Source organism: Fukomys damarensis, unplaced genomic scaffold (assembly GCF_012274545.1).
Source record: "Fukomys damarensis isolate Sample0158 unplaced genomic scaffold, DMR_v1.0_HiC HiC_scaffold_15, whole genome shotgun sequence".
NCBI lineage: Eukaryota > Metazoa > Chordata > Mammalia > Rodentia > Bathyergidae > Fukomys > Fukomys damarensis.
The window spans coordinates 57308978-57332452 of record NW_022900927.1 but is presented as its reverse complement, the minus strand read 5'-3'; the positions used below and the strand labels follow the sequence as shown (position 1 = coordinate 57332452).

General features: G+C 38.8%; 1 protein-coding gene across 12 annotated transcripts in view; it reads right to left on the bottom strand.

The window, feature by feature from the left end:
- The window catches only part of Cfap54 (cilia and flagella associated protein 54), a 267711-nt gene that overhangs the window by 218781 nt on the left and 25455 nt on the right, over positions 1-23475 (bottom strand). For 9 of the 12 annotated variants that reach the window (XR_781214.3, XR_781213.1, XM_033763843.1 and 6 more), the window contains 9 exons: positions 19467-19610; positions 18388-18501; positions 18200-18301; positions 13111-13309; positions 7607-7788; positions 7355-7520; positions 6360-6445; positions 2599-2733; positions 1465-1615 (listed from right to left, as the gene is read on the bottom strand). Coding sequence is in view for 10 of the 12 variants with exons in the window: in XM_033763843.1 (XP_033619734.1) it covers positions 1465-1615; positions 2599-2733; positions 6360-6445; positions 7355-7520; positions 7607-7788; positions 13111-13309; positions 18200-18301; positions 18388-18501; positions 19467-19610 (1279 nt within the window). In the remaining 2 variants the exon portion in view is untranslated. Of the gene's footprint in view, positions 1-1464; positions 1616-2598; positions 2734-6359; positions 6446-7354; positions 7521-7606; positions 7789-8621; positions 9253-13110; positions 13310-18199; positions 18302-18387; positions 18502-19466; positions 19611-23475 lie in introns of those variants that run through there. The other 3 variants (XM_010629154.2, XM_010629156.2, XM_010629158.2) reach the window with 3 other exon arrangements.

Genomic DNA, 23475 nt, shown 5'->3' with positions numbered 1-23475 from the left:
TCAAGAATCCTCTTGGTCAATAAGGTAATGTGATAAAGGTTGGTCTTCCTATACCTACTATAAGTTTATTTTAAAACAGAAAAGAGCAACACAGAAGCCCCAGGAATTGAGACAAATATCAGAAAAGGCCACTTTGAATTAGAGGAATATCAATTATAAATATTTATACAGCAAAGTTAGTTTCTTACTTTAAAATTTACTTAGTAATTCAAACAAAGCAATACATTACTTAAGTAACAACCTCATAAGTACCTTGAAGCAGACAATCATAATTAGTACAGAATGGCTTGTACCCTATTTGTACATGCTAATAAGCTGATGAGAATAATATTCTTAAAAAAAGGTAAAGGTCTTCCTATATGTAAATGTGAACAACCCCTCATTATATCAACATAGACGTATATAAATGGATTATGCTTTAATATTAATCCCCAAACGTGGAACATTTTAACAAAGAATTGATACTTTAGATTGTACTTGGTCCATTTATAATTAAACTGCATAAAACAATAGTCTTCCAAAAGTAACTAGTACATGAAGCAAAAGAATCAAATAACAACTAGACTTTTTAAAAAATCATTGGGTCTTTTGCTTCCAGTAACAAGTAGTCTCAAAAAATTCTCCTGGCTAGAGAAAAGCTAGAAAATATTTTTTCAGTTTGCAAGTTAGAGTTTCAGCACCTGGGAGGCTGAGGTAGGAGGGTCACTGCAAATTCCAGGCCAGCCTGGACTACACAGTGACTTCAAGGCCAGCCAGAACTATACAGTAAGACTCTGTCTCAAAAATTTGCATGTTATGAAGATAATGAAAAAGTAAATGCAGGGCAAGGACCTTGGGAAGGGAGCCCAGGGAGGGCTGAATGCAGGAGTGCTGTGTCCCCCACCCCTAGAGCTTAATTCCAAAATTCCAAAGGGAAGCTGAGAAGCTTTGTGGTGCTTTGATAGCCTTGAAGGCCTAAAGCAACAGGAAATTAGGAAACAAGAGAATACAAAAGGGAAATAAAATACAGAAGGACACAGGTCCTTTGCACAGATATCTGTTGGAGTTCCCGCCCTGCAGCCCATGTGCGAGGGGGTGGGGTACAGGCAACCAAAACTCGCTCTATTCCTTCAAGAAATGTTTGCTCTCCTGAGGAAAGAAGGGGAGAAAATATGAAAGCGGTAAAAGGGAGGAGAAAGGAAGGTTTTAAAAAAAAGAATGAGAAAGAAGAGAGTAAGTGGTAATTAGAAACGGAGAAGGGGAACATACGAATGAGAAGGTGCAGGGCTATCTGCCATCAAGGCCTCCTCTGGGTTTAACACCCAGGCAGTGAAACTATTTCCTTACCCTGGCTGTGTCATCAATGAAGCACGATACTGAACTGCCCAGCTTCCCCTGACAGAAGTTACCCTGTATTCTGATGTACCCATACATATTTCTATTTGCACATCTATGTTAATGGCCTCATATTATCCAGTATTTTACCTAGAGACTTTTTAAATTTTCTTGGTGGGCTTCCTAAAAACTCTAATATTTCGGTCAATCTCAACGTGACCTCCGCCACCACCACAATATCAAAGTCTTCCATTTTAAAGGCGTGAATCACTTCATTTATCTGCCACATAAGATAAACCCACTAAAAAAGAGAAAATGTGCAGCAAAAATCAATGAAAATGTATTACATTAACAAGAGTCACACTTCTCAAAACTTTGAAATATCGTGTCATCTAAAATGTTATATAAATCTCCTTATTAATTATAAGTAATTAAAGTGAGCTCAACATTTTTTTAGCGTATTAAAAAGTTTCACTTGTTTATAGTCTGCATAACTATATAATGGCAAATTTATATTCTGTTATTTTTACATATCAGAGATTATCTGTGTCCTCAAAGCTATTCCCTCTTCATGGCAATGGTGTGTGATCACCATCAAAGTCTTCCAAATTCATGAGGGAGATGCAGGTATTTCAGGCTGTGCTCTAGGTGCCTTAGAAATTGACTTTCAGCCCCATATCCTCAGAGCTTAGCACATAAAACCAACTTTCGCTCTTTGCAAAATAAAATTTTAAAACAATATTTATGCACCCACATGACTACTTAAGAGAGTATGTGATTAAAACAAAATCACATCTATACATCCTAATGTAGGAGACTCAGAGTCACTGGAGCTAAAGTATGTATTGCTAAATCATTCTCTTAAGTTTCCAGGCCATAATATTCAAATGTTCAAGTCTGTCCTTCCCATGAAACCAACAGCCCTTCCAAATAGTCTAAAAATATTATTGCAGGGGGGAAAACACTGAAACTCTTTACTTATTCATATTCTCTATTATGAATCTTGTTGAATTTATCTAAGTTCATGTAACCTTGGACACAAGGTTTATTCCTTCTTTTAAAACTGAAATACTCTCCCACTCCCCAAAATAAAACTGGGGCAGGATTGCAGGAACACAGTTTTAAAAAGACTCACTCATTACTAAAAAGAGTATCTTCTTAACACATATATCTGCAAATGATGGTAGTTAGGCAAATAAACAAGGGAAAATCTAGATTGAAATATATATGCAATTTAGATTAATAAAAAGAGGGAAATGTGAAAAGAAGCAAAAGAAGGAATACTTTGTTACTACTGATTTTCTGGGAGACTTTTGTATAGTCATTTCTGGACAAACTGATCCGATGAATTCCTAGTTTGCATTTCTGCCATAAGAACATTATCATGTCCACAACGATTTCTTTATCAGGTTGAACATTCTGAAAACAAAGTGATAAAAGTGAATGAATAAGAACAGAAAGATATATGTATGTAACATTACTGTGTGCCAAGTAACATGGAGAGCTTTATATGCACCCGTTCATTTAATCCAATAAGCTGAGTATCATCAGCAATCACCTCTACTTTACAGATGGGCAAAGTGAGGCACAAGAAGAGGAAGTGATTTCTCCAAAGCAAATCAAAGAGATTCAAACCCAAACAGTCCAGCTCAAATTTCCAATCTTAAATGCTTATGCTACTTCTGTCTCTTGAAGAAGAAAAGCCCCAAATATTTTTAGGCACATGTGTATATCAACAAGTCTCATCCAATTTTGAAATTCATTTATACTTTCAATTTTAAATATTTTGCATTAAAATAATGAAGAACAGATGAATGGGGAGAGGATGAACTAGTGACCTGAGAGGAAACTGAGAGTGGGTGAAGGACGCAGATAAGGACAGAGAGAAGCTGAGGGGACCTTCACACCGAGGGTCAACAGATGATTCAGAAGGAGTATGTCCCTCTCAAATCAAATTGGTTCTTACAGTGCTTAGCCTCGATGGTCAGCTTGATTAGACTGAGAAACACCTAGGAAATCAGTAAATCACGGTTCTGAGTGTATTTGTGAGGATTTCCCCAAAGCTGTTGGCATCAGAATAGGAAATTGATGGGACTCATCTTGAAGGTGGGTGGCATCGTTCACAGGGTGGGGGTCCATAGGGCACACAGGCAGGCAAAGGAGGAAGCCCAGCCAGCATAAATTCTCTTGCTCCCTCCCTACCTCCTGGCTCCCATGAGATGAACAGCTTTCCTCAGCCATATCCTCCTGCCATGATGTTTCGGTCTCACTACAGGCTAAATGCAATGGAGCTGACTGACCATGAACTTAAACCTCTGAACCGTAAGCCAAAATAAACCCTACCTCTATTAAGTTGATTTTCTCAGGTACAGTGGTACCTTAGTTCTCAAACTTGATTTCTTTTACGAGTTGGGGGAAGATGGCTTTGTTGGGTTTATGTAGGGAAGATGGCCACAATTGTGTTTGTCACCTGATGTGGAGTTTGTGAACGGAAGCAAAATTTTATTGAGTGCTTTTGTTTGAGAACCAAACTGCAAACAGACGCATTCATGAACTAAGGTACCACTGTGTTTGGTAACATCAACAAAGAGCTGACCAACACAGCTCTTGTCAAAGAAGAAAAAAACTGCTACTCATTAAATTTGAATTATAAAGATAATGAGTTTTGTTTGTTTGTTTTGGTACCAGGGATCAAACTCCGGTCCTTGCACTTGCTAGGCAGGCGGTGGCACCACTGAGCTAAATCCCCAGCCGAAGATAATGAGCTTTTGATTAAAATATACCAAACTCTTGAGTTCCTCTGAGGCAACTCTAAAATTTAATTTGATGTATATCATAGTTTAGTACATGCTTGGGAACATAATAGAGACCAACAGCAGTACAAGTTTATTGAATTGAATTCAGCAAAACTAAGACATGTATGGTTTCTTTTCTGATACTGCAAATTGAACCCAGGGCCTTTGCACATCCCCAGCTCTGTCTGTGTGTTTGTGCACATGTACATGTGTGCATGTGTGTGTGTGCATATGTGTGTGTTAAAATGGGATCTTGCTAAGTCACTTCACTAAGTTGCCCAAGGTGGGCTCCAGTCTCCTGCCTCAGCCTCCCAGAGTACTCAGATTCCTAGCATGGACCACCATGCCAGTTTTAAAAACTCGATAGATGAAAGTTCCTTACACTTTTAAGCCTTGATTGTTATTTTTTGTAAAGTTTTCCCACTATAATTCCATTTACTACCAAACACCTTTCTTTCAAAAATTAAATACTTGTCATGGGTTATGACATATTCCAATAAAATCAGAAGAAATGGAAAATATTTTAATGGTGAAACTTCCCAAGTCTTTTACTGAGTTTCACTCCCTGATAAAAGTTAATACAATGCTCTATAGTTGTGGTTTTCAAATTTTATAACAATGAATCCAAATTTTCAAATGAAATTCCATCAGAATCCCAATACAATATACAAAACTAATAAAAACATATTAGGGTACTACAATTCAAAAGCATTCCCTGTAAAATCAGGAATGAATTAAGAATGTCTATTCACTCTCATCTTTAATATAGTACTCAAAACTTTAGCCAGAAAAATCAGGCAAGAGAAAGAAATAAAAGAGATAAATAGAAAAGAAGTCAAATTATCTCTATACACAGATGGCATAATTCTTTACATACAAGACTCAAAAAAATCCTCCAGAAGACAAAGTGACAGGACACGAAATAATGCACAAAAATCAAGTGTTTCTGTACACCAGTAATGAACCTACTGAGAAAGAAATCATGAAAATGGCCCTATTTACAATAGCTTTTAAAAAATTAAGAATCTAGGAATCAACCTAACAAGGAGGTAAAAGACTTTTATAATGAAAATTATAGTACTCTGAAGAAAGAAGTTGGAAACAGTGTTACAAAATGGAAAAAAAAAAATCCCCTGTGCCTGGATAGGCAGAATTAATATTGCTAAGATGGCCACGTGGTATTACCAAAAGCAATCTATTGATTTAATGTAATTCCTATTAAAATATCAATATTTTTACAAAACTAGAACAAAATAATCCTAAAATTTAGATAGAACCAGTAAAGAGCCAGGACAGCTAAACAAATCCTGAGCAAAAAAAGCAAAGCAAGAGGTATTACAGTTCCAGATTTTAAGTTATAAATATGAAGCTACTGTAAAAACAAAATAAAACAAAACAACAAAACAGCATGGTGGTGGCACAAACATAGATATATAGACCAGGGAATAGAACAGAAGATACAGAAACAACCCCATATACTTTTAACCATCTAATATTTGACAAAGAGATCAAAAACATATGCTGGAGAAAAGATAGCCTCTCTAACAAACAGCACTGGTGAAACTGGTTATCCCCAACAAAGGAAAGAAACTAGGCCCTTATATCTCACCCTGTGCTAAAATCAAATCAAACTGGGTCAAAGACAAAGATATAAAAACAAACACTGAAAGTGCTAGAAGATAATTTAAGGTAGACACTTGGGGACACAGGCAAAGGCAATGACTTACTGAATACAACTCCAAAAACACAAATAGTATCATCAATAAATGGGATTACACTATCTTAAAACAAAACTTCTGCATGACAAAACAATCAACAGAGTGAAGAGACAACCCAAATTTCACTAAGCACATTAACTCCTCCTTATAGCCACTGTTTCCTTCATCGTTAGAAACACAGTTCACCTAGGGATTCCCCACCAAAGAAACAAGTGACACCCCAGAAAAAGACAAGAAGACACTTACAATTACAACTCAGGTCTACCTCAATCCTGTATTCTAATGATTATATAAGATAGAATGTTAAATGCAAATCCTACAATTTTTGTTGTTTTTTGTGGGGGTTTTTTGTGTGTTTTGTTGTTGTTGTTGTTGTTTTATACCAGGGATCAAACTCGGGACCTGATGCTTGCAAGGAAGATACCAGAACCACTGAGCTAAATCCCCAGCCCCAACAATATTTTCAATTTGGCCTTAAATGAGGTTCCATGATCCTACTGCATGCTATTGTTATTCAAAATAGCCAGTTCACCTGGGGAGAGGCACAGACACAGAAATACAGGATTGCCGCCAAATGAAAAATATCTTCTGAATATCCACAAATCTTCATAAAAGTATCTGCATTCAAAAAGTAGAAGAAAAGGAAACAAAGCTTTTGGGACAACTACAAAACTTCAAATATAGAAGACAGAGACTGCTTTAAAATTGACACAAATTATATCTGGGGAAAATATCATCTCAATAAAATAATTTAAACACTTCTAAAGGAAATTTGATCTAAGTTACCCTAATCCAATTAAGATAGATTATTACAGTGCTCTTATACATTCACATTATGTATGCTAATGACATCCAAAGAGAAACTCAAGTAGCTTATAGTAATAAAATGCATCTAAAATGTGGCAACTGAAAGGAAAATATCAGAAAAGAGTGGAAGGAAAAAATCATAGCACTGGACTATAAAATTATTTACCCATGCAATGTCTTAAGTACATGGAAAGCATAAAAATATAAGGTGAGTTAATTAATTAAAATAAGGAATTCATCAATTAATAAGTCTCATTAGCCTCAAAAGCAGACTTGATTTTCAAGGACATACACAGCATGTGTGAAGGTATTTAATTCCTAGGGTAGAAAACGCTGCATGCAGGAGACAGAGGGGCAATCAGACCTCCCCTTACTAAAGCAAACCCATGCCTTCGTTCTTTGATTCTGGGCCCTTGAAAGTCAGAGTTCATTCCATTCCTGGAAATTGTAGCCAGCATTAAATGCAGCACCCTTCTAAGGCCCAGAAGCAGCACCCCTGGAGGCCAGCTCCTTCTCTAACCGGGTCATCTCCCACACCCTTCAACTGCACCCTCCCACCCAGGGCCTCAGGCCCCTTCAAGCAGCAAACACAGCTTGCTTGCCTCGGAGCTTTTCTACCTCCTGCTTCCACCATCCTGAATGTTCATTCTCTTACCTCCCCTAGCAAAAGCATATTCATTATCAGAGAAAACTAAATTTTTCAAAAAGGTAAATACTCACCATCAAAAGTAATATTTTTCAAATACAGCTGAATTGCCTGTCCTTCTTTATAGTTTTCCAAAGGAAAGATCAAGCCCTTATTTCTCCTCACATTGATTAGAGGTTCTATGGCGAGCAAAAGCGTTAAGTCCTTCTCTGCTTTCTTTGCTTCTGGATCATCCTGCCTCTTACAGAAGCATAGTCCACAAGTTAATTACTATGCCAGTGTCATTTTAACAAACAAAAACAAACAAGTGGCTTTACATACATTACCTGGAGAAAAGAAGAAAGCTGCTCGGCTGAAGACTCAAATAAGCCCCATTCTTCATAAGTAAAAGCCAATTTTATAAATTTCACAGCAGCATCCATAGAAATAATATTTTTTCTTTCTATCATAAGTTCCCAAAGAGATGTTTCTGGGAAATCAAGCATTCCATGCGTGCCAGTATTTGAAACTAGAAAAGGAAAGAGAAAGATTTTACTATCATCCATGCAAAGAAGCATTTACTAAGTGTTAGCTATCAGATACTGCCAGGCACTAGGAAAACAGTGGCCACACGCACACGCTGGACTGTCAGAGTTTACACTCTCCGGGACAAACAAGAAACTGAGGGGCAAATACGGGTACTGTGGAGACAAACAGGAAGAGCATGCAACAGAGATCTGGGAGGACAGCGAAGCCAGGAGAATTAGCAGTGGCTAACGAGCCACACAGGCAGCTATATATTGATAGCCCACGAAAAGAGATCTACCATAGGAATATTGCAGGCAGCATCACCGAATATCCACAGTAAATGGGAACATCCACTATGGCCATTGTTTACTGCCTAATACAGAAGCAAAAAACCACCACATTAGAGAACAGAGAAAAGACTGCAAGAGAGTGCTTAGCAAAACAAGAGGTAGTCAACAAATCAAGAAGTAGTCAACAGTAACAAATACTACCAAGAGTGAAGGAAGCAAACGACTGAAAAGTGACCTTTTGATTTAGCAATAAAGAGGTTGCCCAGGATGTTCTTAATAATGGGTTAGGTTCCAAAGACTTCTTCATATGCAAGTAGGAAGGAATTTGGACCGGTGAAAATACGCCATCCCTTTGATAAATCTGTATCGAGGAGATACAGGGAGGAGCTCAAAGGGGGCATGAGACAAAGGGACCAGTTGGAGGGAATCCGCTTAAAAGGAGGAGGATGACCATTTCCTTGTTAGCGAGCGGCAGTAGAAAGGACGGATGCAGACGAGGGAAAGTTTTAGGGTTTCAGGGAAAGAAATGCAAGGAAACGCTCACCCAAGTATTTGTGTTTTTTTGGTGAAGAGAAGATGAGCCCACAATGCGGCACATAGGGTACTTGCCTTCAGATAGGGCGAGTCCGCCTGCGTGCGTTCACTACGCATGCACGCACGCACGCACGCACATACGCATGCGCACACTACACTCAGCTAAAAGCACCTGAACTGTGGTGTAGCTTTTCACCTTTCCTCCGTGGACATTTAGCCAAACCAGGTGATGGTCACAAAGCCAGAGAAGGTGGGGTCATGAGGAAGAATTAAATGCGCAAGCATCTTCCGTGGAAACCACGAATTAAACACCCTTTACCACAGGAAGCAGAAAAATAGAACAGAATGGACAAGAATTTACAAGCAAGGGCTTGCTCAGAGAAAGAGGAGGATATTAGAAATGTGAGGCAAGGAGAAGCTGCCGTGGAGACTGGGTATGAAGCGTACCGTTGCTGCAACAGCTCAAACGTGAAAAGAGTAATAGGACAGCGGAAATCAAAGAATAAATTGAGTGACCTATTAAATGAGATTGAGAAGCCTTCACAGAAGACAACAGAAAGGAAGATATGAAAATAATAAAATAGAATATTAGGGAGCATGTAGGCGTGTTAGTCTTTGTCTAATACGAGCCTTGAGATACTAAAAAATAAGCAGAGGAGAAAATAAAGTAATATGAACAATTAAAGGTATAAGAGCTCAAAGTACTTCCGCAATATTAAACCCATATGTACAACAGAATAAAGTATATGTATATCATAAGAAAGAAAATTGTAAAAACCTGATGCAAAAAACAAGATTTAAACTGACACTAGACTTCCAAACAAATATTATATACAAGACTACAGAGAAATGTTATCAAAATTTAAAAAGAAACAGACAAGTAAAATATATGTAACTAAATTACTTCAAAGTGCTTTATATTTATTCTGAGCAAAAACAAGGGAATTTTGAGCTGGGGATTTAGCTCAGTGGTTCCACTGCCTGCCTTGCAAGCACAAAGTCCCAAGTTAGGTCCCCAGTACAAAAAAAAGTGAATTTTGAAAGAAGCAATGAAAAATGAGAAGTAATAATGAGGGGAAAAAAATCTTAATAAAGCTATTTATTATCTTACAGAAGCTATGATTAGGACTTATATCTAAAACTAAAGAACTCGAAATGCGAGAGAAAAAAATAAGCACTAATTAGAAAATGGGCAAAAGACTGAAGAGAAGCAAACGTACAGATGGCAAATATGCACATGAAAAGCTGTTCAACATCTTTAGTCATTAGGGAAATGCAAATTCAAGAGATGATGAGATAGCACCATATACCTATAAGATGGAATAAAATAAAGTGTAGTGGGCTGGGATGTAGTGTAGTGGCAAAGCACTTGCCTAGCAAGAAGAAGGCCATGGGTTCAATACTGAAAAAAAAAAGTGGTAGTACCAAATGTTGTCAAGGAATTTAAGAAACTGAATCATTCACATGTTGCTGATGGGAATATAGAATATTACAGTCAACCTGGAGAAGGATATGGCAGTTTCTTACAAAACTAAATATGCACTTACTAAATATACACTTACCATATGAACAAGTAATTGAACTCCAGAGTATTTATCCCAGAGGAGTGAAAAATTATTTTCATACAAAAACCTATGCTCAAAAGTTCATAAAAGCTTTATTCCTAATAGCTAAAAACTGGAGACAGCTCAAATGTTCTTCACAAGTCAAGGATTAAACCATCCGTGGACCATCCATACCATGGGATGCTACCCAGCAATATAGTAAGTAGTGAGCTACTAATACACACAACAAATTGGATATATATCAAGGGGACACTGCTAAGTGAAGAACAGTCCACACACATACAGATACCTTCTTCATAAAAAACGTATTGTAGTCAACAGGGATAGGAAGCTGTCTTCAAAAACGAGTCCTGTAGCAATTGGATATCTGCATCGAAATAAATAAATATTGATACTCACCTCATATCAATTGAAAAGACCTAATTTTGTAGACCTTGTGCAAAAGAAAAATAATAAAGCTTACTGAAGAAAACATTAGAGAATATATTTATAATATTGGAGGATCAGAGATTTCTTAAACATGACACAAAAAGAATTAATTATAAAGGATATATTGATTAATTAGGCTTCATTAAAATTAAGATTTTTTTTCCCTCAGACATCCTTAAGCCAATGAAAAGGCAAACCACCAAATGGAAAAAGACATTTGCAATATTCAATATTGAATATTGCAATAGTTGGTAAAGGATTTAGATTCAGAACATGTAACAAAAATCAGAAAGGGGCAAATAAGGCCAACAAGAAAAAGAGGTGAACAATTTGAACAGGCCCTTCACAAAACAGGATGTCTGTATGGTTGAAATTTTTTTGAAAAAGTGCTCAGCCTCATTTGTGATCAGAAAAATGCAAATTAAATCTGTAATGTAATACCAACGTATCACCACTAAATGACAAAATGAGAAGACAGTCACTAGGTGTTCATGGACATTGGAACAATTAGAATTCTCCTATAATGCTGGTGGGATGTTAACTGGGATAACAGTATCTGTGATAGCAAAACAGACAGGCATATCCTATGCACCAGTAATTCCACTCAGACAGGAATGCACGGTGGATGATGTTCAGCAGATCTCTCTCCCTCTCCCTCTCTCCCTCTCTCCCGCGCTCTCTCTCTCTCTCTCTCTCTCTCTCTGTAGTTCATGGAACAAGCTCACCAGAAAAAATAAATAGAGATAGAGAAGATCTAATCACATGATTTACAGACTTAAACAACATATATAAAGTACTGTACCCAATAAATAAACTATAGTCTTTTCAAGGCATATTATGTATCAAAATTGGTCATAATATCAACACATAGCAACAGCTTCTAGTAATGCAGATCAACCTTCCTGACCACAGGCTAATTAAGTTAAAAATCAACAACAAAATGATACAATACAGTAATTAGAAAATCCCCTATATTTTGACTCATAGCCCATAGATCAAGAAGAAATTACATTGGAAATTAGAAAATACTGTTAATTAAACTAAAGGAAAAGTATGATCTATAAAAATTTCAAGTGCACAGCTAAAGCTGCATTTGGAGAGAAATATCTGATGTAAATCCTGAAAAATCAATTATCTAAACTTCCAAGTTATTACACTTTTAAAAATCAGTAAAACAAACCCAAGAAAGGAAAACAAAGAAAATAATAACATAGAAAAAAGACATACAATAGAAGGATCAATGAAGTCAAACACTGTTTCTTTTAAAAGACTAATGAAATTGATGGACACCTGGTAAAACTGATTAAAAAGAGAGAGGGAACAAATTGACCAATGTCAGAAATGAAAAAAGACATTAGGACAGATCTATAGACACTAGGAAGATCACAATGAAAGAAAGAACTCAATGAAAATTTAAAACCATTGGATAAAATGGAAATTTTTAAAAAATATACCACTTACTGAACTGACATAAGATGCAGAAAAGCAATAAAAAGGAAACTTGTATAATTTTATATCTATGGAAGACACTGAATCCATAGTTAGAAACTTCCCCATGAAGAAAATCCCAGGTCCTCATGGCTTCACCAATAAATTCAAATAACATTTAAGAAGAAATGATAACAATCTGAAACAAATACTACCACATAATAAAGGGGGAATAATTTTCAACTAATCTTATGAGACCAGCATGATCTTGAGAACAAATGCTAAAAAGAACATCAAAAGAAAAGAAAACCCTTCCCATAATAAAACAGAAATACTAAGTCCTAGCAGGCAAATCAAGCAATATAACAGAAGGCTAATCCTCACCTCCAAATTAGGTTTATTCCAAAAATAGAGGACAGCTAAAATTTAGGTAAACAATCAATGTAATTCACCACATAAATAGAAGAGAAAGCTGTTTAATCAACTCGGCAAATTTCAATAAATCCAGAAAAGACTTTTGATTAAAATTCAACTACTATCCAGAATTAAAAGCAAACAAAAAAATCTTAGGAAGTCAGGCATAAAAAATGTTTCCTTTCTCTGAAGAAGGATATTTATCAAAAATTCCTTTTATTTTTCAGTGCTGGTGATCAAACCCTTGGTCCCATGCAAACTAAACACTCTACCACTGAGTTATACTTCCAGCCATAAGCAGACAACTTAATTAATGGTAAAATGCTGAAAATTTTCCATTGAAGATCAAAAATGAGATAAGGATGACTACCAGGACCATGTCTTTCCTACATGTTTAGGGGACATCCTAGTCAGTGCACTAGTCAAGAAATGAAGGCAAAAAGAAATTAAGAGATTAAGAATTGGAAAAAAAGGATATAAAATCATCCTTATTCACAGATAACTGCATACCAAAAACTAAGACATTATTTGAATTGTTAATTGACTTTAGCAAGGTTGATGAACTCCAAGTAAATATATAAACTGGATATCAGTTTCTTATGTCGATTCACATGCTAAAATTCCTTATTCATGTCTACCACAAAGTATTAACATCTTATTTACTTATTAAAAGTTCCTTTCCCGCCATAAACAGCTCTGAGACAACATCGCGAAGCTCCACTTCGTCGGTAACAAGAGGCCCAGTTTGCAATATTCGCCGATTTGAATCCGAAAGAGCTTCCAAGACAGCCAGAAAACGGGATGCGGTGCCATCGAACATCTCATCCAACAGCCGTTCCGTGGAGGTCCGTGGCCAGGGCAACTGGGAAAAACAGAAAACACAGGCCACTTGGTAAGGATATTAGAAGGCAAAGGAAAGCAAGCTTACCTAATGCTAAAATAAAAGGGTGATTATTTTAACAATGAAATGGTTACTCCTAGGGTTTTCGTTTTGGAGTCACTTCAGGCTCCATTTGAATTTATGTCATCCTGTCATTAAGTCAGACTTTGCTACTTCTTTATATCATGTGTGGTTTCAGAGCAGTGTAAAGAGGCTGTTTATTATGATCTTTCTATTGAGCCAGTATCATCTCTGTATGCGCTGTGCTACCTTAACTAGAGCCTTCCGGGACTGATACTCAAACCTTCTTTCATAACAATCACACATTGATGCTTTGCCAAATTCAAGACCGAATCTCCAGAGATGCCATGGGTCAGGATGGGTCACTGTAAATAAATAAGCACTGCAGGAAATTTTAATGTGGAATGTGCTCAAGGTCCTGTTGGAAACAGAGTTTTATAGTAGAGAGAGCTAGGCTCATGGCCGCTGACTCTGAGGAGCGTTGACACGCTGTACAGTAGGGACCTTTGGGTCCTTGGAGACCTCCTAGTCTCTGCTCCTACTGCCCAGTGACTTCACACCCTGAAGACAGCTGTCTCCATACTGCACTCTGGCTAACGGCCTGTTCTCTGCATCTGGATTTGTACACAAGACCGAGTCAGCTGATGTTTCTAGAATCTATATCCAGCTCGAAGATAACAACCATATTCCCCCTGACCCTCTTTCATTTGTTTCTCTTCTTGGGGTAAAGTCATAAAGATAGAAAAATAAAAGAAGAAATAAAACTGCTTTGGACCTTTTTCCCAAAGCAACGGCTTCTCTAGTCATTTAGCTTTTACGCTTTTGAACCCATAGGTCAACCGAAACATTCAAAACTTTAAAAAAAACTTTTTTTAAACCTTGAATTCCACGCCTTACCCTCTCTCTCTTTATAAACAGAGGTAAAGGCTTCTTTTAAGATTTTTATTAGGGGTTAAAACAGAGCTTTAAAAGTAAGCTGAGCGTGTGTTCCTGTACCCTGTACCCCACCCACTCAAGAGGCTGAGGCAGGAGGACTACAAGTTCAAGGACAGACTGGGGAATTTAGCAAGAATATGTCTCAGAATAAAACAAAAAGTGCTGGGGTACAGCTCAGTGATACAGCACATGCCTCACAAGTATGAGGCCCTGGGTTCAATCCCAGTACCAATAACTAACAACAACAACAACAACAACAATAATAATAATAATGTAAAACAATGTTGTTATTACTATTTAGTTTTCATTTTTATAGGTCTTTTATTACTTTATATGTTTTTTATTATTTTTTATTTTAATGGGTCTTTTATTATTATATATTTAAATAGTATAATGAACTTTCTAGTAATTGTGAGCATTCCCCCAAAATGGTAGTTTTTCACCAGTTGGTAAAAGGATCAAGATATTTTTATATTTATAAAAATATTGTTGAAAATTTAGTTAAAAGGGATAAAAATACTTATCAGAGCTATAGATGAATACTAAGTAAATAATTTTAAAATATAAATATTTACAAGATCTATAAAACATTAAAACTCAAGCTCTAAAAGCAATGGATTGTCAAGTATGACAAACAAAATAGCAATGTCTATCAAAATAATGAGTTCATTTAAATATATTTTAAAAGTTAAAATATTTACTAGATAAATGGTCAAAGACTAAAAGATAATTCTGAAAAAGGAAATACAAAGAGTAAACATAAATATAAATATAAGGGAAAGGGGTATTGAAATAAAGTGATAAGACATTTTTAAAAACTAAATTAGCAAAAAAAGATCTAAACAAATCCACTAGCTTAATTAGCAAAATATGTTTAAACAAGTATCACAGTAATAGCTGGTGGCAGAATTGATACACACAGGCCACCAACTTGGAAACAGGAGAATCCATATTGGAAAGCAATTAGATAACGTGTGCCAAGAGTAATGAAAACATTCGTATCCTTTAACTCAGTAATTGTATAATTTCAATTTTATGCACAGGAAATAAAGGAAAGGAAAACAGTGCACCTGAAGATGTGGCATATTTACAATAGCAAAAAAAAATTGGAAACAACTAAAACAACAGAACTTAAAATATTAGATTAGTTGTGGCACATATACTGCATACGATGTATTATACCCTTTTTCATACTGTCAGGATGGATGGAAACCTAACTGACATCCCTGGACAGTTTATTCCACCTCCAAATGCTGTGGTCTCCAAGGCATGTCCTCTATAAGATGTACGATGCTAATTCTCCCTCGTAACACACCCTCCCCAGTCAAGCTCTGTGTCTCACTGTTCCCAGCAAATTTTGCTTACTTTGGCTTCCAAATGAGGATCATGTTCTGATCCTTTACTTAGAATGTTTGGGGTGCTGGGGATTTAGCTCGGTGGCACTGCGCCTGCCTCGCAAGTGCAAAGTCCTGAGTTTGATCCCTGGTACCAAAAAAAAAATGTTTGGACCTTTTTTCCCTGTCTGGCCAAATCCTGCCCATTATTCCAAGGTCACTCAAAAATCCAGGACTGCAAATCAATCTTTTCTATATGCCACTATACTTTAAAACAAAACCAGATAGTCAACACACAACATTGAATGAATGAATGAAACATAATTACAGTAGCTAATGTTTACTAATGACTTATTAGGTGCTAAGAAACTCCCAGTGCCTTTATGTTTAACTCGTTTAATCCCCATCATCATTTTTCCTTCTTAAACTTATCAAAGATATAATTATTTATAAATTTATTTATGTCATTTCTGCACAAAAATGTAATCTTCATCTATCTTGTTCAAAAAGTAGATACTTTAAAAATATTTATTGAATTAATCAATAAGTGGTTGATTATTAGGTATGTGAATTAATAGTCTTTTAAAGAATCTTTTCAAAGTCAAAATGATTTACATATTGTAAGTTAACCTACAAACAAATTTTCTAGAAATTGATTTAATGAATATCAATTATTTTATTTTGGGGAAACATAAAAAATTATTTCATACATGCAAAGTAGAACATTCTGTAAAACAAGGTAATATGACATTATAAAAAGGGCATGCTAGCTAATCTCTGTAAAAACTACCCACTAAGCAGTTATAACTTTTTCCTAAAAAAAAAAAAAAAATGAGCTTTCATATAATTTTATCTGGAATTTTAAACGCCTTTCTTTGAAAATATATTTAACCTTGCTACCAGAGTGATCATATGTCCTCAAAAAAAAAGAAAGAAAGAAAAGAAAAGAAAGCTGAGCAATAACAATCTCGCAGCTTTGGATATTGCAATTTTGTTTACGCTTAGAAAAAATGATGATGGGGGAAAAGAACTGTCCCCTGCCCTCTTCCAAAGATGACAGCATTACTGCTGAGCAAAACAGATGCAGTTAGTTCAATCCTCATTCAAGGAATTGCCTGTCATTTGGTAGGTCTCCACCCCCATCAATCATGTCCCAGCGATCAGTATGAGAGATGATAGAAAAAGGATCGACAAAGTATAGTTCCAGGCCGGGGACTTAGCTCAGTGGTGCCGCCGCCTGCCTCGCAAACTCAAGAACCTGAGTTCAATCCGCAGGACCAAAAAAACTAAAAACAAAGTGTACTTCCATGGTTAGCAGAGTCAATATAGCCACACTAAGTAGCAATGGACCGGCATTATATGCAAATATATTTGTACTTCCTTATCGTGATTTATTGAAGAGAATTATTGGTAAAGTCATAAAGAGAACCAAGAAGGAGGACACCGTCACTGGAGTAGTGAGAAAGCCCTGGACCCGGGTTGCAGGCTCCCAAGCCAGTTCCACCAGCAGCTGGCTTGCGACCTTGAGCCAAGAATGGAAATACTCCAAGCTTCCTTTTCATCGTCTGTAGTACACAAGGCGGACTGTACCAGGGACTCTTCACAGTCCCTTCCAGGTTCTGAGACTCCGCAGCTCTTCTGTGAGAAGCGCTCATCTCCGGCCCTGTAGCTTTCAATCTCAGTCCCCGCGTGGAGACTCACAGAGGAGGATTCATGGCCATGTAGAACAGTCGGGGACAGCATCAAGGACACAGAACTGGGCCTTGGGGAATCCTGAGCTCCGGAAAGAAGAGGAGAGGAGAGGGAGAAGAAGGAGGCAGGAGTGGGGAAGGAAGGAGTATTCCACATGGCTTAACTTTGTCTCACTCCCTTCCCGGGGATAGTCCCTAGAGCTGCCGGCCAAATATGCTTTTGGTTAAGAGGGCCGTGTGATTGGTTATAACATGTCACTTTCCGGCAGCGCATCCCAGCCCCTGTAAAGCCCTCCGGAGCTCTCTCCTACCCTCCAGCAGAGCCACTAGTCATTTTCGAAATGAGGGCCGCTCCTCAGCCCGGCCCTCAGCAGCTGTCTTCAGCCAAGCACCCGGAAGTTTCTTCTAGCATCAGACTCCACTGGGAAATAAAGGATCTTCAGCCACCCTGAGGTGCTCTCTGGCTTGTTCATTGCCACAGTGTAACCTAGTTCCTGAACACTCCCAGAGGCAGAGCTGAAGCTAATGAGCAAAGGCGCCTCCACCTTCGCTCCATCCTCAAAGCCTGCAGAGCTAATGCAAAGTGGTCACAGGCGAGGGCTGTGCACGCCTCCCCCAGCCTCCTCCTTCCACCCTTCCCGGGCCACTCCTCAGCTGCTTATCCCTTTCCGTTGTATAACTGGGATTGTGCTAAAAGCACAAAGAGCTTACAGAAAAGGATGGAATGAGGCCATAGGCAAACTGGGAAAATATTCTTCTCTCTGTTGGCCCAATTGTGCAGCAAATCAAATCAGGGGCACGATGTTACCTTTCTTTAGTGATGAGGCTGAAAAGCCCCAGAAGGATACACAAATATATTGCAGAAAGAGTTGTAAATAAAGGAGACTTACACTCTGTGTTTCCTTGAGGTTAACTCTCGTCTTTGGTCTAAAATAAGCTTTGTTTTTTCTCCGAGATTCAAATACTCCTCTTTTGAAGATCATCACTGCCATCTGCCTCAAAAAGAAGAATCATATGTGAAGCACTTAATCAACTTCAGGGAGCAATACGTTTCTTTCAACTCATGTAATTTTTATACCTTTATCGTGGCCTCTCTGTAATGTCTTCTGGATTCATCCTGCGATTGTGAGGAACTCATTAATTCCATTTGCCTTAACTCATCAATTTTGGCTAAAGCACGCCGAGCAAATGCCTGTGCGCATTTAAAACAAATTTGATTCATAGTAAGTTAGAACCCAGTGATTAAAATTGCATAAAGACAGTGTGTTTGGTTGTCCCACGCATTTCATTTAATGGTGCATTACACTGAAGGCTGATTGGCTGAATCTAACACAGTCACTACCCAGGCTATCATTTCCTCACCTAAACACCACTAAACTCTACAGATCTAAAGTTAATAAACTGTAAGGCATGCTAATGTTGTGAGTTATGAAATCTAGTCTTCACTCCACTTGCCAAGCTGCACCCTGGGCCAGGGATGTATTGGCCCAGAGGAAGGAGAGCTGGTTTTTAATTTCCACCAATGCCCTGTCTTGACAAAGCCAAGTACCATGTACTGTAGAGAGAGTACTTTTACTTTTTAATTTTTGTTTGTTTGCTTTCTTCAGTGCTGGGGGACGGAGCCCATGGCCTGGAGCTACCACTGAGCTTCACCCTTGTTAATACACAGAGGTGCCACACAAGCCAAGAGGTGCTCATACCAAGTTAAGTCATATTTCAAGTATCTAACCTAAAAGGCATGCAGAGAAAGAGGAAAACAGGAAACATAATATAAGAATTGGAGGTTGGAAGCAGAGAAAAGAGAGATAAATGCAAAATAGATGGTACATAAGTACAAAATAAAACAGGGAAGTAAGGGAGCCTAGAAAAAAACAGAGAAGGAAAGATATCCAAAATCATATTCAGAAGAGAAGCTAAGAAGGGCAGAAATTGACAGGGAATAAAGGAAAGAGCTGAAGTAGAGCAAGAAATCAACAGAAGGGAAAAGCCAATAAATTTCTTCTAATAAAGAATTCTTGTCTTTGTCTCATTTTAATTCTTGGATTGCTTTCTCATTGTTCTGTTTTGTTCTTTGATCCTTGAGGGCGGGTAAAGAAGAAAATGGTGAGGAAGCTGCGCCCCAAACACTGGACTCATGAGGATTCCAAAGCCGCATACCTCCCCGTGGAGCCCGGCTTGGCAGTCGTGGTAGCACTGGCACACAGCGGTGTAGAGGGTGGCTCTCCAGGTCAGGTACCTGACAGCCAGGAGGGGGACGGAGGACTCCATGCACACACTGGCCCACAGCAGGAATTCCAAGGCCTGAGGAGCAGAGGGCTCGACTGAGCTGATGCCCATTCACTGTAAGCTAATAACGGTGACCCTGAACCCAACATCGCTGCCTATGTACACCCAAAATACCATGAGCAAGCACTGCAAAATAATAATTCAGGGAATTCAATTTAGCCTTTTTAGAGCATCTTCTTAGCTTTTAAAGTCACTCTGTACCTGAATATTTTTATTAATACTCACCAAGTATCAGTGATGGTCCAAAATCAAACTCCAGTGATGTGACTGTTATGAGTTGGTCTGGAACCAATGTGTTATCAGGGTACAGAAGGGCAGGGAAAATGGAAAAGGTTGACCACCAAGGGCCTGTAATACATAGTAGAACAAAGACTGGAATCAAACCTAGATTTGTGTCTCGGTTTCACCTCTCTAGGCCTCAGTTTTCTCATCTGTAACATGGGTATTTTACCACCTCGTGAGTGCGGTGCGCACGACTGGTGTTTGGCGCCCTGCGAACACACTGCCAGGGGTGCATGTCGCCAAGCTACAACCTGAAACAAAGTGGTGTGAGAAGGGTCACGATGCCACCACGCCACCCACGGGAACGCACCTAACACCCCTTGCACTCTACTAGCCGAATGGCTTTCCCCACAGATCCACTGGGAATTCTTTTGCGACTTATTCCTCCCACAAGCCCTAGACAGGGAAACACTGATGACATGGATTCTGCAGCTGGCCTTTCCAGTCTTTTTGCTCCTTTGGTACCGGGGCTCGAACTCGGATCCTTACACTTGTGAGGCAGGTGGTAGCACCACTGAGCTAAATCCCCAGCCCTGCCTTGGTTCAGTCTTTATCCTTTCTTTGAAATTATTCCCAGAGCTCAACAGTTCATTGGACGATATTGCTTTTCACTTGGCTTAATATAAGAAAGAGGAAATTACGGTGATAAGAAATGTTACTAGGGGTCAAATACTTCAGAATCTGCAGTCCTAGCGTCTGTGCACAGATCCGCCAGCAGGGGCTCAGTGCTCCCTGGACTAGCAGGAGACCGCTCACTTGTCCCTGTGTCTTTGCTCTCACCGCCGCCTTTCTGCTACGCCTGGTGACACACTTCTCATCCCCAGCAGAGTTACCCTTCAAATGTCAATCGGGTTGTGACACCCTTGCGTTCAAAACACTTCCATGGCTCCTTGTCAAAGCCTATGCCCTTCACCCCACTGCCTCAGTCCTTTGTTTGCAACACAGGGTTAAAAGTAACTGTCGTTAAGGGTTGTGTGAAGAGTGAATAGTCAGTGCTTCGATGTTAGCTTCAGTGATGACAGTGGAGAAAAAGGAGGAAAGCCAGGAGGAGGCAGAGGAACAGGAAAAGGGAAACGCAGGAAGAGGCCTAGGATGAGAATTAGCTGCCACTGAAGGCTTTTCTAATGTCCTTAGGGGGAAATGATCACTGCCTCATTTCCATCTCTGCCATGACTGTGTTACTTACATACATGCCGTTAATTTATGTGCATGTTGTAATCTTATTTATTTTTATTTCTTTATACTACAGTGGTACCTCTGGTCTGCAGCCAGAATTGTGGGAAAAAATGACGTTTGTGTACCACTATTTTTTTATTTTTTTATTTACATACATTTCTTATTTTACTTTCTCATTCATATATTTATATTTAAATTCTCAACCTATTTATATAGGCTTAGTATCCCTTATCCAAAATACTTGAGACCAGAATTGTTCGGATTTCAGGGTGTTTTCTTTCTGCATTTTGGAATGTTTCATCATAATACGAGATATCTTGGCGATGGGGCCCAAGACTAAACGCAGTATTTATTGATGTTTTATAAACACCTTATACACAGTCTGAAGGTAATTTCATACAGTATCTTTGGTGCACCAACACTTTTGGTTCTGAGGCAGAATTGTAAAAATAAAAATAGGTGGAAAGAAGACAAGGAGTATCTCAATTTTAAAATAGTACTTTAAGCAAAATTGCAGCTTCAAGACAGAAGCCCACCAACATCTCTAAGGTCCTCAAAGGTGTACACTACAGGCTTGGGCCCCTGCTTTTCCCCTATAAATGAAACTTTTCACCATCATTAGGACAGCCCTTTTCTCCAATCAAAAGGCCTTCTGGCTGGCCCTCTCTCACCTGGAATGGTTATCATTTATGAATAGCCATCACCCCTCTGCTATAGAAAGGGCCATGTCTTTCTTCTACAAATGACATCCCCTCTTTCTTTAGATTTACAAGTTCCACAGAATTCTACCCCAAAATCCCCACAAATGTACCCAGCTCACTGGTACAGAATACCTCTCTCCCTCTCATATTCTATTTTCTCAGAGTGCGTACTTTAAAATCCTGCCTAATAAACATCTTTGCGTGCCTCTTGTGAACAGGTCTGGAAAATTCTTTCTCTGTGATGCAAGTCAGCAGACCTGAAGCCTGCTCCGTGGGTGGGGTGTGTCAAAGGTCCCTATCTCTGCTTTGGGGACCCTCCTCAGACCCCATCCGGTGACATTTTGATCTGGAACATGAGGTCAGATGTAGAATTTTCCACTAGTGGTATTTTCCACTAGCAACATTATGTTGGTAGTCAAAAAGTTTTACAGTTTGGAGCATTTTGGATTTTCAGACTAGGGTTGTTCAACCTCTATCACATGTCACATGTTTTTAAGATTCATGTCACATGAGCTTCTTCCTGTGTGTGATTCTAAACCTAGACTGTGTTCTCTGAAAACAAGAACAATGTCTTAATTGCGCTTGTATCACCAGCAGCAGTCCGGCTCTACAACACAGCAAGTGAGCAGATATTCTCAGGCATTATTAAGTGAACCGAATAGAAAACCCTCCAGTCAACAGAACCAGGCACAGATCAGGTAACACAGATCCTAGACTCTCAAATCATGGCGATAAATTTGGGGGAAAGCCCCCCTTCCCACAACAATCTAGGCTTCAGCAATGGAAGAAATGAGGTTTTTTTTAATATGTCTATAAAGGGTCAATGATTCACCTTGAAAAGGCAAATCATCAAGAAGGCCCAGCAGCTTCATCTACACAGCGCAAACCCACCAGGCTGACATGGTGTTTAGTAGTAAAACTAAGGAAGACATTGATTCCACTCAGACCCCATTACCATCTTCGGAGCCTTCAGAGACAGAGCTTGTAATGTATATGTGGAAATCTAAAAGGAAGGAGGAGGCTAAAAAGGCAGAACTTCCCAGTCTGGCCAGCTTTCACTCCAGAGGGAAAGAAATTCTTGGCTAGATCGAGGTTCAAAAACAGATTGTGATATCCTTTGTTATCCCCTGAATCTAAGCTCCCCCCACCAGACTGTGAATTTACTTGGAAAGGGACCTTGTCTGTCTTGTTCCTCTTGTATCCCGGCATCTAGAATTTTACCCAGAAATGGGGGATATGCAAGAAATACTTGTCCACTAACCAACTGACCCACATTAAAAGTTTCGGCTTGTGATGCTAACTCTGGAAATATTTTGAGCCATCATAGAATCAAAGGTCTGAAAGTCACTCTAAAATTCTCACTGCCATCATCACTGGCACCATTACTGGATACCCGCAGTCTCCCTCACCCTGTGCCGCAAGAATGCCTACTTGCAGCAGTAAGGCACACCCCATGGGGCAGCAGAAGACAATTTCCAACTTGTAAAAGACTTCCAGGATCTAGAACTGAATCCACCTCGGTGCGCCGTCCTCACACAGGTCCTAGGTATGTATGCCTCTGGACAGCACAAAGCCGCCCTCCCAGCCAGCCCTGGCCTCCAGCTGTCTTTCCAGGATACATCTCCTGGGTGCGTCTGGACTTGACAGGAACATATTCCCCTTCTCTGGCACCCTCCGGAGCTTTGCTTGGGTAGTCAGTGCCCCTTTGAGCGTGAGATGTT